At 40.0% G+C, this 18043-nt stretch overlaps 1 protein-coding gene across 2 annotated transcripts in view; it reads left to right on the top strand.

Annotated features, from left to right (window-relative positions):
• LOC117346336 (phosphatidylinositol 3-kinase regulatory subunit gamma) overlaps positions 1 to 18043 on the top strand; it is a 374335-nt gene that overhangs the window by 331414 nt on the left and 24878 nt on the right. For both annotated transcript variants that reach the window (XM_033915736.1, XM_033915735.1), the window contains 3 exons: positions 7559 to 7739; positions 8061 to 8186; positions 9127 to 9269. In XM_033915736.1, the coding sequence (XP_033771627.1) occupies positions 7559 to 7739; positions 8061 to 8186; positions 9127 to 9269 (450 nt within the window). The remainder of the gene's footprint in view (positions 1 to 7558; positions 7740 to 8060; positions 8187 to 9126; positions 9270 to 18043) is intronic.

Below are 18043 nucleotides of genomic sequence, written 5' to 3' on the forward strand. Positions count from 1 at the left end.
CATCCTGTGAATTTGTGAGGCAGAGTTCTTCATTTGTTCCAGCTGAAATCCTATGCTGAGGCGGGCAAGCACCACATGACACAGTAAGATGGTTATTGCCTATAGGGAAAATGGTTTCTGCAGCACAGCCTAGATCCTCAAACCTCTAAAACCTATTTCCCTTCATTCTTTTACTTTCAGGGAAGTCTCCATGGGCCAATTTAGGCGCAATGCTACTGACAGTGGCCATCTTTGATTTTAAACAATTTTTTCTTTTTTTTTTTCTGAAGCCTCCATATGCCTCAAAACCCCTCAATTTTTGTTTAAAATTAACAGGGATGAATTCCTCAGGCTCATTACCCCTATATCATGCCAGGTTTGCACTGGATGGCCAGCTGGGGAACATACATGTCCCACATGCAACAGAGTGCGTAGGGGAGTAGTGGGAGCCTTGGGCTCAGCCTCCTCTGAGCCAGCCAGGGCTGGAGATTTATAGGAGGTGTGTTCTCAGAGAAAGAGACCCTTTCTAGGCCCCTCCCAAGGTGGTTTGGCCAAGTGCAGTTGGATAAGTGCTGCAGAGCCCAGGAGGACTGGCAAGGGGTCCCTGCCAAGCTCATAGGAGACCCCTCCCCAGTACAGGGATTTGCTCCATATTTTGTGAACCTTACGTGGAATGCCTATTTGAACTGCCGAGGGTCCTCGGTGACTGTTTGCAGCACACCAATGGTGTTGGCATGGAGGATCTCCCCTCAACATGTGCCCCGACCAGAGGAAGAGACAGACATGGACCAGGAGGTTCAGTCTCTTAAAGATTGGGAGATAGTAAGTCCCAGGATGAAGTTTCTTTGGCAGAGTCTGCTTCTTTGTATGAGAACAGCGGTCAAGAAGCAGTGGTGGCCCTATATCAGGGTGAAGACCCTACAGTTCACCAGCTGTTCAAGGCCTCTGCACACTCGGGCATTATTTACACCTTGCTATGAGAATTAAAGCTGGAAGTCCCTCCAGTTTCCTTGTCCAGTGCTTGGTTATGAGCAGCTCTGTGGCTCTGACCATATTCTTTTCCTCACATCCAAGCTGGCATTGACCACCAGGAGTCACCAGAAGGGTCCCTGAGAGTGGCTAAGACTATGACCAAGCTTTATCTGATGGCATCGGATTTTCAACAGCTATTTGTTCAGCTGAAAGTGGACTCGCTGGAGGATCAGCTCACTAAACAAACCTCCCTGCCTAGTGAAGGAGGGGTGGTATTAAAGGATACTCGGGACTGTAAAGAGGACTTGCTCCTCAAGTGGCAATTTGAAGCTATCGCTTTAGGGATTAAAGTGACACCTTGTCTTCCTTTGTGGTACATGCTTGTCAAACCTGCCTGTCTCGAGCCTCAGACCCACAGGATGACAAAGATCCCCAAATGCTTTTTTTCTGGGGTGAATTTACTGTATTTTTTTTATTGCCCCATAAGACGCACTTTTTTTTTCCATTCAAAAGCGGGTGGAAATGTCGGTGCGTCTTATGCAGTGAAGATACCTTTTTAAATAAAAAAAAATCCCCCCACCCCATCGTACCATTTTAAATGTCCCTTATAGCTTGGTGCTCCAGTGGAGTATTGGCCAGCAGGAGCGAGCTTTCCTGCCTGGGCCTGCTCTGCTTTCTGAATGGCTGCCATCAGTTCTTGCGGGACTCATGAGAACTGAAGGTAGCCATTCAGTAAGCAGCACAGGCCTAGGCAGGAACCAACCTCCGATCCCGCCACCTCTGCTCAGCTCAGCTTCCATGCGCCACCGCCTTCTACTTCATGCTCGACATCCTGACACCCTGCTTTCACCAGGGGTGCGCGCAGGGGCAAAGTCAGGGTGGCCCATCGCAAGGCCCCACTGGGGGGAGCTTAAAGCATGCGGGCAGAGAGCAGAGCGAGGAAGGCTGAAGGGTTCTGTAGAGACCCGGGTGGGGGGGGCTGTGATGCGATCCTAGGGGCTTTTGTCTGGAGAAGGAAAAGGTCACAGCTTCTGGGAGTGGGAAGAGAAGGGTCTTTTAACACCGCTTGCATTGTTTCTTTTACTGGCATTTAAAACAGCTCGGTACTGCAAGCCTCGCTGCTCTAGACCCCCCCCCCCTTCCCCTATTTGGGTTAATATGGTAGAGCTGGAAGGGATAAAAAGACCACTCCCCATACACTCCCCAGAAAGATTTGGAATTGGGGGAGGTAGGGGGGTATTTGCCTTGGTTTTCTCTAACCCTTGGGAGGGGGTGGAGGGTGGTTCTTCCTCTGGGGCCTTAAGGGTCCAGGTCCCGATGGGGGTAATAGAATTTTCACATATATGGGGTGTGGGGGGATAGCCTGGCAGGGAAGGGGGGGACAGGGTGCAGAGCCTGGCAAGGATGCCCTTTGACAAGGGCCTAGATCAGGGGTGAGCAAACTTTTTGACCCATGGGCCGCAATGGGTTCTTAAATTTGACAAAGGGGCCGGGCAACAGGTGGGGGGAGCAGCGGGGGGGGGGGTTAATGCTGCAGGAAGAAATGGCACTCCCATGGCTGTCAGCTGCTGAATCCTTGCAAATTTTCTTTTTGCGCAGTCTCTCCTTCCTATGTCCTTGGTGCCCCATTGCTTCCTTCCTATGTCCTTGGGGCCCCCAGTGCCTCCTTCCTATGGTCCCGTAGGCCAAGTGATGCAGAGGTCCTTTCAGGGGCCACGTCAGAGGTTCAGTGGGGACAGGAGACAGCAAGCCTTGGGCTCTCACTCCTTCCCAGCCTCTTAAGAAAGCACAGTGATGTCAGGACAGTGGCCAAGGCATCATCCCCCTCTACCCCTGAGGTAGGGGACAGGCTGTCAGCCTTTTGGTTGGTCTGGTCTCAGATTGGTGCAGACTGCTGGGTCCTAGATGTAGTCAGGGAGAGGTACAAAATTGAGTTCTGTGCAACCCTGCCAAGACTGCTTTGTAGATTCAGCCGGCTGGAGAGAGCCCTCAAAGTTCAGGTTATGGTACAAAGGCTACTGGTTCATTGGGCACTAGGGACGGTCCTGGGCGAAGACTCTAGTTTGGGCAGATGCTCCATTTACTTCATTGTGCCAAAGAGGCTCAGCTAGAGCAGTGTTTTTCAACCTTTTTACACCTATGGACCGGCAGAAATAAAATAATTATTCTGTGGACTGACATCGGTCTGTGGACCGGTGGTTGAAAAATACTGGGCTAAGTCGTGGGCCAGACCCCACCCATCTCTACCCAATCTCCACTCCAGACCCCGCCCCCCCATAATAGTACTAATTGTAACACTATTTTTTCCATTCATTTTTCACAGATGCACAATATAATCTTATTAACAGCACATAATGGTTAACCACAAAATTAAACTATATAAAACACACTGACAGCAGATGTAAATTCTCAAAATTGACATAATTATAAGAACATAAGCAGTGCCTCCGCCGGGTCAGACCATAGGTCCATCCTGCCCGGCAGTCCGCTCCCGCAGCAGCCCAAACAGGTCACGACCTGTCTGAATCACCAGAAGGGGCTCCCTTGCCACCTTGGTTTCTCATTGAAGTCCTATCTTCCCATCGTAGTCCTAACCCTCCGGTCTTGCACATGCACGACCTGTTGGGTTTCTATACTTATTACCTGGTTAGCTTTCTATACCTGTGTTACATCCCAGCACCTCTCTCAGTATCCCACGATCCCTTTATCCCTCAGGAATCCGTCCAATCCCTGTTTGAATCCCTGTACCGTACTCTGCCTGATCACTTCCTCCGGTAGCGCATTCCAAGTGTCCACGACCCTTTGGGTGAAAAAAAAACTTCCTTGCATTTGTTTTGAACCTATCTCCCTTCAGTTTCTCCGCATGCCCCCTCGTACTTGTTGTCCCCTTCAGTCTGAAGAATCTGTCCCTATCCACCCTCTCTATGCCCCTCATGATCTTGAAGGTCTCTATCATATCTCCCCTGAGCCTCCTTTTTTCCAGAGAGAAGAGCCCCAGCCTATCCAACCTCTCGGCGTATGGGCAGTGTTCCAGCCCTTTTACCAGTTTCGTTGCTCTCCTTTGGACTCTCTCAAGTACCGCCATGTCCTTCTTGAGGTGTGGCGACCAATACTGAACGCAGTATTCCAGATGTGGACGCACCATCGCTCGATACAATGGCATGATGACTTCCCGCGTCCTGGTTGTTATGCCCCTCTTTATGATGCCCAGCATCCTGTTGGCTTTTTTTGAGGCTGCTGCGCACTGTGCAGATGGCTTCAGTGATGCATCCACTAGCACACCCACGTCTCTCTCAAGTCTGCTGTCTCCCAACAATGCCCCCCCCAATTTGTAGTTGAACAACGGGTTCTTTTTCCCTATATGCATGACCTTGCATTTTTCCACGTTAAAGCGCATTTGCCATTTGTTTGCCCAGTCTTCCAGCTTGTCCAGGTCCCTTTGCAGGTCCTCACACTCCTCCCTGGACCTAACTCTACCGCACAGTTTGGTATCGTCTGCAAATTTTATAACCTCGCACTTTGCCTCCTTTTCCAGGTCATTGATAAATATGTTGAAGAGTAACGGCCCCAGCACCGATCCCTGTGGCACACCACTCGTGACTCCCCGCCAGTCAGAATATTGGCCCTTCACTCCGACCCTCTGCAGTCTACTCGACAACCAGTGCTTGATCCATCTGTGCACATCCCCTCCCACCCCGTGGTTCCACAGCTTCCTAAGCAGCCTTTCATGTGGCACCTTGTCGAAAGCCTTTTGAAAATCGAGGTAAATGATGTCTATGGGTTCCCCATTGTCCACCCGACTGCTTAATCCCTCAAAGAAGTACAGAAGGTTCGTTAGGCACGACCTTCCCTTACAGAATCCGTGCTGGCTTGTTCTCAGTAAGCCATTCCTCTCGATGTGCTCGCAAATGCCGTCCTTGATCATAGCTTCCACCATCTTCCCTATAATTGAAGTCAGGCTCACCGGCCTGTAGTTCCCGGGGTCACCCCTCGATCCCTTCTTGAAGATAGGTGTGACATTCGCCAATTTCCAGTCCTCTGGTACCTCACCAGTTTTCAAGGATAGGTTGCAAACATGCTGGATTGTGCCCGCTATTTCTTGTCTTAGTTCCTTCAGAACCCTTGGGTGGATCCCGTCCGGGCCTGGTGATTTACTGCATTTTAACCTGTCTATCTGTTTGAGGAAATCCTCCTTACTTACCTCTATGTGCTCCAATTTTTCGGCCTGTTCCCCACTCATGAGCTCCTCTGAGTCCGGTATATTAGATGTGTCTTCGCTCGTGAAAACCGACGAGAAGAACGTGTTCAACCTCTCAGCTACCTCTTTATCCTCCTTAATCACTCCCTTCCTATCCCCATCGTCCAACGGCCCCACCTCCTCTCTTGCTGGTCGCTTCCCCTTTACGTAACTGAAGAATGCCTTGAAGTTTTTCGCCTCCCTGGCCAGCCCCTCTTCGTATTCCCCTTTCGCTTTTCTAACCTCTTGGTTCAATCACTAAATTCAAAAATAAAATAATTCCCCTCTACCTTTGTTGTCTCCCTCCCTCCATGCTATGCCTTACCTTCTGGCCTGCTCCCGCCTGGTCATTTTATGCCGCCCCTGGTATTATCTTCAGGCCTGCTCCCTCTTCCTCACTGATGCAGTGCACAAAGCTGTGGGCAGCAGCTCCTTGTGCGTCCCGTGCCTCATCTGGAAGCCTTCCCTCTGACGTTGAAACATCAGAGAGAAGGCTTCCAGTTCAGGCGCAGGATGCGCGTAGGAGCCACTGCCTGTGGCTTTGTGCACTGAATCAATGAGGAAAAGAGAGCTGGCTCGAAGATAACGCCGCATCGATCGCACCATGGACTGGCGGTTGAAGAGCACTGTTTTGGGCCTGATGCACGTGCTGGTCCTGTGGACCGGCAGAAAATTTCTGTGGACCGTCACCAGACCATGGACCAGTGGTTGAAGAACACTGAGCTAGAGCATGATACGAGGACCAAGGGTTATTCTGACATGATAGTCGCCATGTTGCTCAGAGCTAAGAAGCCGTGGATGGTGGCAGTCCGTGCTAAGCCTGGAAGTCTTTTCAGCACTGGTGTGCAGTGAAGGATGTAGAGCCTTCGTGAACTTCGATTTTGGTAGTCTTGGACTTCTTGCAAGAAGATCTTCAGAAGTTGCTGTTGGTAAGATCACTGAAAGTGCAGATGTTAGACTTTTCCCATTAACAAACCGAAAGAGGCTCCCTGGCTTCTCACCCAGATGTTGCCCAGTTCATTAAAGGGGCTCTGTGGTTGTGCCTTCCAGTGTGTTCCCCTTTCCCTTCCAGGAAACTTAACATCATGTTGCAGGGTCTCAGTACAGCTCTGTATGAGCCCTTACGGGAGGTTTCCCTTTTGGATCTTAAAATCAAGACAGTGTTCCTGGTGGAGATGGTCAATGAGATGAGTTTCCGATTTACAGGCCCTTTCCTGCAGGGAGTCCTTCCTTAGGATTATGGAAGCAGAGCTCTTCTTGTGCACGTTTGTCCTTCTTACCAAAAGTATTTTCTGCTTTCCATGACAAATCAGGAAGTCCATTTGCCCACTTTTGCCCTATGGGGTCTAAGAAAAAGGATAAAGCATTACATTTGCTGGATGGTCAAGTGAGTGCTTCTCTGGTACCTTGAGGTTACCAATGAGTGTCGCTTATTGGATCACCTTTTTGTTCTGACCAACCATGCCAGTAAAGGGAGACCAGCATCTAAAGCCTAGATTTCCAGGTGGACTAACATGGCCATTTCCTCTGCATATGTGGGCTGTGGTAAACAGCTGCCAATCGCAATGAAAGCACACTCTAATAGAAGAGTTGCTGCCTCATGGGCTAAGACTAGGGCTCTTTCTGTCAAGGAGATTTGTAGAGCAGCTATATGGTCTACCCTCCATACCTTCACTAGATTCTATAGAGTGGACGTAGCAGCCAAGAAGGACACCACTTTCGGTACCTTCATCTTAAAGGCAGACGCAGCGGGCCTGCCGTAGACTGAGGACTGCTTTGGTATATCTCCATCATTGTAGTGCCACTAGACACATTGTACTAGAAAGAGAGATTAGATTCTTACCTCGGTAATCTTCTTTCTTGTAAATGTGTCTAGAGGTCCTGAAGCTCCCACCCTTTGAGTGAGCTGATTCTGCTTTAGTATCAGTCTGGATTTGAAGAATTGACTAAACAAATTTCTTCTTGATAGCAGGACATAGTAGTATATACATGGTTAGTGCTGGTTGCACAAGTTTGAATGTTATAATGTTGATTACGATGTTACAGAGCAGAACAGAATTGTAGTGTTGGGGTTTTTTCCTTGTTTTCCTCCTTCCAGTTTGATCTTATTACAATGCTACTTGATTGCTTTTGTACGAACGGGGGAGGCAGGAGCTGCACGAAGGAGGCAGAGTTCAAAATATAATTGACAGCATTCTGCAAGGAACTTTTGAGGGTTCAGGTGCATAACCCTAGCATTTAGAACCACATCTACAAGAGAGAAGATTACTGAGGTGAGAACCTAATCTTTCTATATTCACTTCATTTGCATCATCCTTAGTACATTCTGAATATGGAATAGCAATTTCATTCTAATATTTTATTTTGTAGGAAGGGTGGCAATAATAAACTGATAAAAGTTTATCATCGAGATGGCAAATATGGTTTTTCTGATCCATTGACATTTAATTCTGTTGTGGAGCTGATTAACCACTATCGGCATGAATCCCTAGCCCAGTATAATCCAAAACTGGATGTGAAGCTGATGTATCCAGTATCCAGGTACCAACAGGTAAGGTGCAAAAGTTAGCTAAGAGCTGTTATCGGATTAACATATTGGTATGTTTGCGTTTAGAACAGGATACACGTAGCATACAGAGCTATTTTGATACTCATTCTTGAATTGATTCAGGAAGCAATTGAATGTTTAAAAATGTCTGTTTCAGAAATTTAGACATCGGTCAACTTTCTATAAATATCTTGTTACTACGTATATTAGCTCCTCAGACTGCATGTTTTTTAGTATTGTAGGCCAAAATAAGTATGTGACTCTGTAAAGGACTGTCTGAAATTAGGTTTGCAACATTAATGGTTTTCTTTGTCCTTTGTACAGGATCAGTTAGTAAAAGAAGATAATATAGATGCAGTAGGCAAAAAACTGCAGGAGTATCACTGTCAGTACCAGGAGAAAAGTAAAGAATATGATAGATTATATGAAGAATACACCAGAACATCGCAGGTCAGTTGAACTGAATTTGACTACAAAAGAGTCATTTTCTCATTCTTATAGAATTGTTGAGGCTTTCTTCTCTAATCATTTGTTTTTCATTTTTTTTGTAGTTAGATCTGAATGTCATGTTTGATTTGGATGTGGCAAACCACCTTGCCCAGGGACTTATCAGCAATGCATATGCTAAAGTATATGCTTCTTGTGTAGAACTTGAGCTATTTGTCATGTTCATAAAACTAGCCCTCTTAACAAAGCCAAGACATCAACTCTGGCAGCACTTTCTTCCACTGTGCGATTCTGCTTTGCTTATACTCTCCTTCTACTCCTTTTCCCCTATATCAGAACATTCAATCTTCTGGTAGTCAAGAATAATCAGTGACATGTCCAGTCATTTTTATTTTGAGAGCACTTTGAATGTAGTGCTTGTGGTTGGTTGGTCTATGCTTCTGAAACTTCCAGACATAGGTAACAGAATAGGGTTGACCCCTGGAACCATGAAGGAGTAGCCTAATAGAACAACAGGCTGCTTCTATAGTAACTTATTTTTGTTTTCTTTAACACATTTTCTTTTTTATGATCTTTGGAGAGGAGTTGCACATTGTGAAAGATCAAATTATCCAGTTCAATTTTAGGAGCTAGTGCAACAGGTAGATTTAAAATGGGTTCTGATGTGAATTTAAGGGCAACTGATCTTTTTTGTGCTTTTCTTTGAAGGTCTACTCTTTCTGTTTTATGGTATGGTACTTAAAAGGCTTCAATAATTTTTTTAAATGCTACTTTAGAAATAAAAGTACTGAATGCAGTATCTTTTTCCTACCACAATACGTTAACATAAATCCTATAATTCTTTATCTCAAGGGGTTTTGAGGGAAAAAATGTTCATTGTTCATTTTTTATGTTCCGTTCAACTGTATTTTTAAATATTTTGCTTTCTAAATTTTCCATGCAGGAAACTCAGATGAAGAGGACTGCAATTGAAGCCTTTAATGAAACAATTAAAATCTTTGAAGAGCAGTGTCATACACAAGAACGATGCAGCAAGGAATACATTGAACGATTTCGAAGAGAGGGCAATGAAAAGGAAATTGAACGGTAAGCCTAGAAATGAATTCAAGCAAGGATTCAGTATGTATATTTAGCTATCACTTGGTCAATACTGCACTCGGCCTAATTAATGGCGACAGGCAGGCCAATCCTGCTTTACCCTACTCTTCTGGTTCTTTTCAAAATTAAAATGAAAGGATATCTAGATTTCTGTTTTAAATCTTTATTCATTTTCTTTGTGTTACAACAAGTGTTACAAATAAACTCAATAGAAACTTAAATACACACTTGACTAACTCATATATTAATATCAAGTTTAACATTAATATAATAATCCCCTGTCCCACCCTCCTTCCCAACCAATAATACATAAATCAATTTTATTATATATTCTTTAAATATTAATTTAGTATGTAATATTCAAAATTGAAAAGCCCACCCCATTCCCTTCTTTACAATTATCTTATCATGGGAAAAGTTCATTAGAGAAATTATGTTAACGGTCTTCAGAAATTTCTAAGTTTTATTTATAGGAAAAATTATCCTTCTTTACAAAAATCGGTTAATGGTCCCCATATTTTTTTAAATTTATTCATGTATCCTTTGTGTGTTGCAATAGCGAGTTCCATTTTATATATGTGGCATACCGAATTCCACCAGAACATATAATTCAATCTATCATGTTGTTTCCAATTGAATGTAATTTGTTGTATTGCAATTCCAGTTAAAATAAATAAAAGTTTGTTATTGCTGGATGAAATTTGGCTTTTTGCTCTCATAGTTGTTCCAAATAATATAGTATCATATGTCAAGGCTACTGGATTTTCTAACATTCTATTAATTTGGGGCCAAATTGATTTCCAGAATGATAGGATAAATGGACAAAAGAATAAAAGATGATCTAATGTCCCAATTTCAATATGACAGTGCCAGCATCTATTAGATCTTGAACTATCTATTTTTTGTAAACGAGTAGGGGTCCAAAAAGCTCTATGAAGAAGAAAAAACCAAGTTTGTCTCATAGATGCTGACACCGTACATTTTAGCCTCCAAGACCAAAGTCGTGGCCATTGAGATGCACTAATTTGGTGTTTTATCTCAATGCTCCAAATGTCTCTAAGACCATTTTTTGGTTTTTTATTTATATATCCGGATATTAATTTATACCACTGTGCGGCTTTATGACCTATTGAGTCCATCTGGAAACATAAGAATTCCAAACTGTGATATTTAGCGAGGTCTTTCCATTCAGGGAACCCTTTCTGAATAGATTGCTTCAATTGCAACCATTTAAAATATTGTGTTTTATTGAGACCAAATTTCTGTTGCAATTGTGAAAACTCCAGCATTTTATCATTTTTAATTACATCATCCAAAGTACGAATGCCTGCTAACATCCAATGTTTCCAGATGACTTTAAAACCGCCAATTTTGATCTTGGGGTTTAGCCATATAGTTTGGTTGGTTGATTTACTAATTGGAATTTGAGTAAGATTACTTATGTATTTTAGAGTTTTCCAGGTATCCATAAAGATTTTATGATCTTTGTATAACCTTGGCATTTTGATACTAATTACATGATTAAGACGTAATGGAAACATAAGCCTCCATTCTAGCCAAAACCAGTCTGGAATATTATCTGTGGGTTCTGGGAGGATCCAATACATACCATGACGTAAGATATAGGCTTGATGATACCTATAAAAGTTGGGAAAATTTACCCCTCCCTCCTTAATTGGTCTTTGTAATGACGCTAGAGCAATTCTTGGTTTTTTATTAAGCCATATAAATTTTGTCAAAGTCCTATTTATTTTTGTATAAAACGAATCTTGAAAAAAAACTGGTATCATCCCCATTTGGTAACATACTACCGGTAAAATCATCATTTTTACAGTTTGTACTCTTCCCCACCAAGATAAATGCAAAGGATTCCATTGCTCACACATTTCTATTATTTTTTGTAATAAGCATTTTTCATTAATTTTCATTTTCATCTACTGTTTTTGTTATCAAAATTCCAAGATATTTAATATATTCTTCCTTCCAAATAAAAGGGAATGTTTTAAATAAACCTTTTGTACAATGAATATTTAGTGGAAGAATCTCTGATTTATTCCAATTAATTTTATATCCTGAAAATTTTCCAAATTTCTCAATCAATTCAAGTAGATGTGGAATGGTGGATTCTGGATTCTTCAGATATAGTAATAAATCATCTGCATAAGCAGATATCTTATATTCCTTATCTGAATGAGGTATACCCTGTATCTCCTTAGCTTGTTGGATGGCTAATATTAAGGGTTCTAAAACAATATCAAACAGCAAAGGGGATAAGGGACATCCTTGTCTAACTCCTCTCTGTAGATTAAATTTTTCTGAAAACGTATTATTAATATATAGTCTAGCAGAGGGGGAGCTATACATTGTTTGTATCATTTGTATAAATCCAGGACCTATACCAAACCATTCCATTGCTTGATACATAAAAGGCCATTCTACTCTATCAAAGGCCTTTTCTGCATCTAATGAAATTGCAAAAGTAGGTTCATTCATTTTCTTTGTTAAATATAACATATGGAATGTTAATCTGGTATTGTGAGATGAATGTCTTTGAGCAACGAATCCTGTTTGATGCATACCTATTATATGGGGGAGAGCTTTAGCTAATCTTAGCGCAAGTATTTTTGCTAATAATTTTCCATCTACATTTATTAAAGATATTGGTCTATAGTTTGAGACCAAAGTGGGATCTTTATTGGACTTTGGCAAAACAATAGTCAAAGATTCTGCTATAGTGCCTTTAATACAACCTTTATTGAGCTGATATTGATAAAGATTTAATAAATAGGGTAATAAAAAATTTTGAAATGTTTTATAAAATTCCACTGTATATCCATCACCACCTGGAGCGGATCCAACTCTAAGGGACTTCAAAGCTGTTCCTAATTCTTTTAGTGATATTGGTTCTTCCAAACTTCGTTTTATATGTTCAGGAATTTTTGGACCCTCTAACATTTTTAAAAATTCAAAACCATCTTTTTCTTTATTTAGATAATTTTCGGAAGAATAAAGAGATTTATAAAATTTTAAGAATTGTTTTAAAATAGGTTCAATTTGTGTATATGTATTTCCATTTTCATCTTTTATTGCTATTAATTTTGTTTTTCTTTTTTTCGCTTTAAGATAATTTGCCAATATTCTTCCTGATTTGTTTGAATTACCATAATACAATGTTTGTTGAGAAAATAAATCTTTCCTAATCATCTTAGATGAGATCTCATTATATTTACCTTTTAATTTTAATAATTCTTGTTGAATAGAATATTCCCATTTTTCTATAAGTTTTGATTCTAAATTTTTAATCTCTTTTTCTAAGATTAAAAATTGTTTTTTAATTTGTTTTTTTAGAAAAGCCGAATAAGAAATTATTTGTCCTCTAATTGATGCCTTAAAAGCATCCCATAAAATTTCTCTGTTAATATCATCATTATCATTTATTTGAAAAAATTCTTTCATTTTTGTTAGGAGATTTTCACAAAAGTTTTGGTCAACCAACAGTGTATTATCCATTTTCCAAATTGGTCTATTATTATTTTGATCTGTAGTTTTAATTTTGATCCACACTCCACCATGGTCAGATAGAATAATTGGATCAATGGCTGCTTGTGTCACTTGATGTGCAAGATGATTTGAAGTAAAGATATAATCTATTCTTGAAAAGGAATTGTGAACATGAGAACAGAAAGAAAATTCCCGACCATCAAAATGAAGTATTCTCCATATATCTATTAAATCACAAGATTGAATCAAATTATCTAGTCCCATAGATTTCATAACTCTACTTGGGTTTTTATCTAGTAAAGGATCCATTACAGCATTGAAGTCCCCTGCTACTATAAGATTTGAAGTAGCCAGTGGTATGATCAATTGTTGAAGAGTTTTAAAGAATTCATTTTGGTTCGAATTAGGGGCGTATATATTGATTAACGTCATGGTAGTATTTCCCATATTCATTTCCACCATTATCCATCTTCCATGAATATCTGAAGCTTTTAGTTTAAATGAAGCAGAGCATTTTTTATTAATTAAAATAGCAACACCTGCTTTTTTCCCTATAGCTGGTGAGAAAAAACACTGTTTGACCCAGCCTCCTTCTAGCTTACTAGATTCTATGTGTGAGAGGTGGGTCTCTTGTATAAGGCATATATCTGCATCTTGCCTTTTTAAAAATGATAGTGCTTTTTTCCTTTTTATCATATGATTTAGACCGTTAACATTTAAAGACATAATTTTAATATCCATTTATTTTTAAATTTTCAGGTATTAAAATATGTATATTTTCCCAATGTTTTAAGTATTTCATTTCTCTTTTTTCCTTTACACCCATGATTACCTTATATATTTCCCTTTTATTCCCTCCCATCCCTCTTATCCCTCCCTTCCCCCCCTCATTAATTACGAAAACTTGGATACGCAGGTTGAGGTTAGATTTAGATAACTCCCACAAGCTATTAATAATTATCTAAAGTACTACCATTTTTTCTCTATTTCTGTATATTTCTCTTATTTTATTATTAATTATAAGAATAAGTAAAAAGTTTTCATTCTTATATATTGAAAGATTATTTTCTATATTTGCATATCTTTAAATCCATAAGAATGATATATTACATTACTTATATCTAAGAACATTTCAATTACAATTCATTTCTTTTCAGGTGGAATATTATTTTTACTTTAAAAAGCTTTCATACCAACTTTTCAGGCAATTTTTGCGTTTCAAATATATCCTTTTCATATATATCGTATATGAAACGCATTTTAGTATATTTGGAACGCAAAATTAAACCCGAATTACCGCCTTCAACAGGAATTATGACAAACCAATCAATTCGTCTTTTTTTTTGTATTTTTTCAGTTTTCTTGTTTTCCATGGAGAATGTTGCAAGTTGTTTAAGTCTTTAATTCGATCCTTGTGTGTTCTTTTTCGATTGTTTTCCGTTCCGATCTATCTTTAACCAATGTTCTTTTATTGAAGTTCATTATCATATAAGTCAAAGTTTTCTAAATTGGTCAATAGTCTTTAGTATGAACCCATTAAATGTTCTTTAGATTGTCATAGGTTGCTCCAGTTGATTCATAAATTCTTGTAGTTTTTTTGGATCCGTAAAGTTTTGCGTTTTGTTAGCAATGGTAACCTTCATAATCGCCGGGTAGAGGAGCCCAAATCTAGCTCCTAGAGATCTTAGCTGTGGTCTCATGTCTAAGAATTGTTTTCTTCTTGTTGCTGTTTCTTTTGCAAAGTCCGGGACTATGTATATTTTTGAATCTTGGCATTTAAGATTTTTGATTTCCTTAGCTATTTGGCATATTTCAATTGCTTGTTGATGTCTTAAAAGTTTGAAAATTAAAGTTCTTGGACCAGTTTGAGTGTTATTTCTATGTGTTGGAATCCTATGAGCTCTTTCAATTTCCAGTTCCGTTTTAAATTTCAATGGTAGTATTTTAGGTAGAAATTTTTCAAGAAATGCAATCGGATCATTCTTTTCCACTCCTTCAGGTAATCCGATTATTCTTAAATTATTCCGTCTTTCACGATTCCGGCTGTCTTCAAGATTTTTTTTTATCTCCGTTATTTCTTTCCATATGATTTTGCTGTGATTCATATCTGTATTTAATTGTTCTGTAATATCTTCTAATGTTGAAATTCTATTTTCTGTGATGTCCACTCTTTTAGTTAGGATTGCAGCGTCTTCCATTGCTTTTTGTAGTTTTTTGTTACTATCTAAGACAATTTCTTTTATTTGTCTTAGTTCTTCCATAACATCCAGATTTTTTTCCTGTTGGTAATGGGATTTTAGAGGGTGTACCTGGCTCTGGTTTCGACCTCTTATTGCTTCCCGATGTTCCAGCTCCCAAGTCAGCTTTATTTTGTTTAGTTGAAGTCATATTTCAATATATATTTTAGTTTATTTAAGAATATTTGGTAGTAATTGTTTTAATATATTTGCATATAAGGAACTATTTGTTTATCCAACCCTTCGTCTAGGCCAACCTCCTTTTTTTTTTTTTTTTTTTTTTTACAGTATTCTTAAAGCAACTGTAAGTTTTTTGTCTTAGGTTCTATTGCTGTGAAAAAAAATCGGTAGTCTTTCTTTTTCTTCTCTTTCAAGCCCAATCTCAGTCTCTATGAAGGCAATAACACTCAAATTAGTAGCCTTTCTTTTCCTTAGATCTTTTTTAGAAATGGCTTTTATTCTTTTATAGATTTAATTTATCAAACTCGTTGTTGACATCTAGCTTCAGCGCTGAAAAAAATTGTAGTCTTCTTTTCTGGCTCTCCTCTTATAAGCCCAATCGCAGCCTCTACAGAGGAGAGTAATATTCCATCCAGTATATTTACTTTAGTCTTTCAATATATATATATTTTCAGCGTCTCTCAATTACCTCAATGTCACTTTTCTTCAGGTTAAAGAAATCATTAATCCTTTTATTTGTCCTTTTCTCACAGCCCAAATGCTGAAAATGCCTACAATCTCCTATATCTACTTTTTTCAATTATAGCAGCAGAGATTGATATTTATATTGATATTTATTCTTCACAATTTTTTTTTTTTTGAAGTTAGCAGCCAGGAAATGGTTAAAAAAAAAAAAAAAACCGTTGCCAAGCAGATTTTATTGCAAACCTTGCTTCATTTCCAGCAGAGGACAGATATTTCAAAACAACTTATTTCCCTAATTATGACAGGCATCAGGTATTTCAAAAAACTTTTATCCCTGTCGTTAGGCAGCTCAGACTTTGTCAATTTTTTTTTTTTTAAGATGGCCGCGGTCGTGGTGCACTGAGCAACCGTCTTCAAACCCCCACCTTCGGGAAACTTTTTCTCTGGCGCTTTACGCTGCTGAAATTTGATCCTGCCACAGAGGGGGAAGAGCCTCTTCGGGGCTACGGCATCTAGGATTAGCCTCTTTGGTATTAGTAAAGAGCCGCTGAGACGGATAAATTCAGCCCTCCACACCTCGCCTCCCAGGAAACAAAAACGGCACCTTTATCTCCCGATTCTCGCCTTTTAAAACATCTCTCCGACTCAGTTAAGGAGGTATACTTTAATTTATTATGCCTAGAAACATACCATCAAGACTTTTTTTTGTAGTTTTATCTGAAATATCTGCTTGTTTATACGGAGCTCTTTCTTTATCCAACCGTCATCGTTCGCGTCCAAGCCACCAGGATATCTAGATTTAAAGAAGACGTGAAACCTCAGGTTTGACAGGCTGATCAACATCTTGCAAGGCTTATGCACCTTGGGTAATAATACATTGTCACCTTTATTATGATCTTAGGCTGAAAAATATTTAATCTAGATTTCTTGTACAATCTCATTCCATTCCTGATCAAGTGGGTAGTCAATCACAGCTCATGAGATCTCATCAGCAAAGTTTTTTGCTCCTCCTCTCTTTCTTCTCATGGAGAGAGTGGTGGTGGATGCCTGGAATGCCCTCCTGAGGGAAGTGGTAGAGAGGAAAACTGTGATGGAATTCAAAAAAGCATGGGAGAAACACAGAATATCTCTAATTAGAAAACAAATAGTATAAATTAAAGAACTAAGGGCCGGTATTGGACAGATTTGTACAGTTTGTGTCACATATATGGTGGTTTGGTGTAGGATGGGCTGGGGAGGGCATCAATGTGAACTCTACCAATTTGGAACATGAGCACATTACTGGCCAGACTTTACAGTAGATATCCTGCAAACAACGGGATAGTTGGATAGGCTGGAGTGAACTTAGAAGGCAACTTCAGCAGTTGGAACCTAGGATAATACCAAGTGAACTTCAGTCTATGGCCCAGAAATTTCAAAGAAGAGAAGGTAATTTAATCATTTTTTTTAATGAGAATAACTAATGGACAAACTGAATGGACCATTCAGGTCTTTATCTGCTGTCATTTGCTATGTTACCTCTAGACTTCCCTTCAACTTCCAGTTGTCTTCCTACAAGCAATGCAGCCCTTAAGGGCAGACCAGCTTCGAAAGCCACCATTTCAAGATGGATTCGGATGGCGATTTCTTTTGCCTATATTAGAACTGGAAAACAGCCTCCTGTTTTGGTAAAGGCTCACTCCATAGGAGGTGTTGCTTCCTCATGGGCTGAATCTTCAGCAGTTTCCCCAAGAGATTTGTAGAGCAGCTGCTTGATCTTTGCAAACCTATATTAAGTTTTACAGACTAAATGTGGCAGCCAAGGGGGAGATTCCACATTTGGATCTTCAGTTCTGGAAGCAGGCTCATCAGTCCCACCCTAAATTTGAGGGACTGCTCTGTTTTATGTCCCACTTGTTCAGGAATGGAGTGGGATTGTATAAGAAGGAAAAATTAGGTTCTTACCTTGGTAATCTTCTTTAGCCCAGGACAAGCAGGCAGCATATTCTTATGTATGGGTGACGTCATCCACGGAGCCCCGATGCAGCAGCTGCAAAAGCGCTGTTGCTTTAAGAACCTTAGAAAGTTCACGACTGACCACACCCCTCATGCACGAGTTCTTTCCCACCTCATGTAGATGCACATCTCCTCAGTTCTCTGTTTTCCACTGAGCTACGAAGTCGTGTTAGTACATTCTGTGCCTTTTTGCCTTCCTGCTTACAAAAAAATTATTTTTTCACCCCTTCGAGGGGGGTTTTCTTTTCCTTATTTAAACAATTTATCAACCACCTATTCCTAAGTGGCATTACAAAAATAACATACCTAAAATAAAACATACAAGACTTATACAAATATCTTGAATTGCAAATGAATAATTATATCCTAAAACTATTTATTTAA

The sequence above is a fragment of the Geotrypetes seraphini genome, chromosome 12 (assembly GCF_902459505.1).
Source record: "Geotrypetes seraphini chromosome 12, aGeoSer1.1, whole genome shotgun sequence".
Lineage (NCBI taxonomy): Eukaryota > Metazoa > Chordata > Amphibia > Gymnophiona > Dermophiidae > Geotrypetes > Geotrypetes seraphini.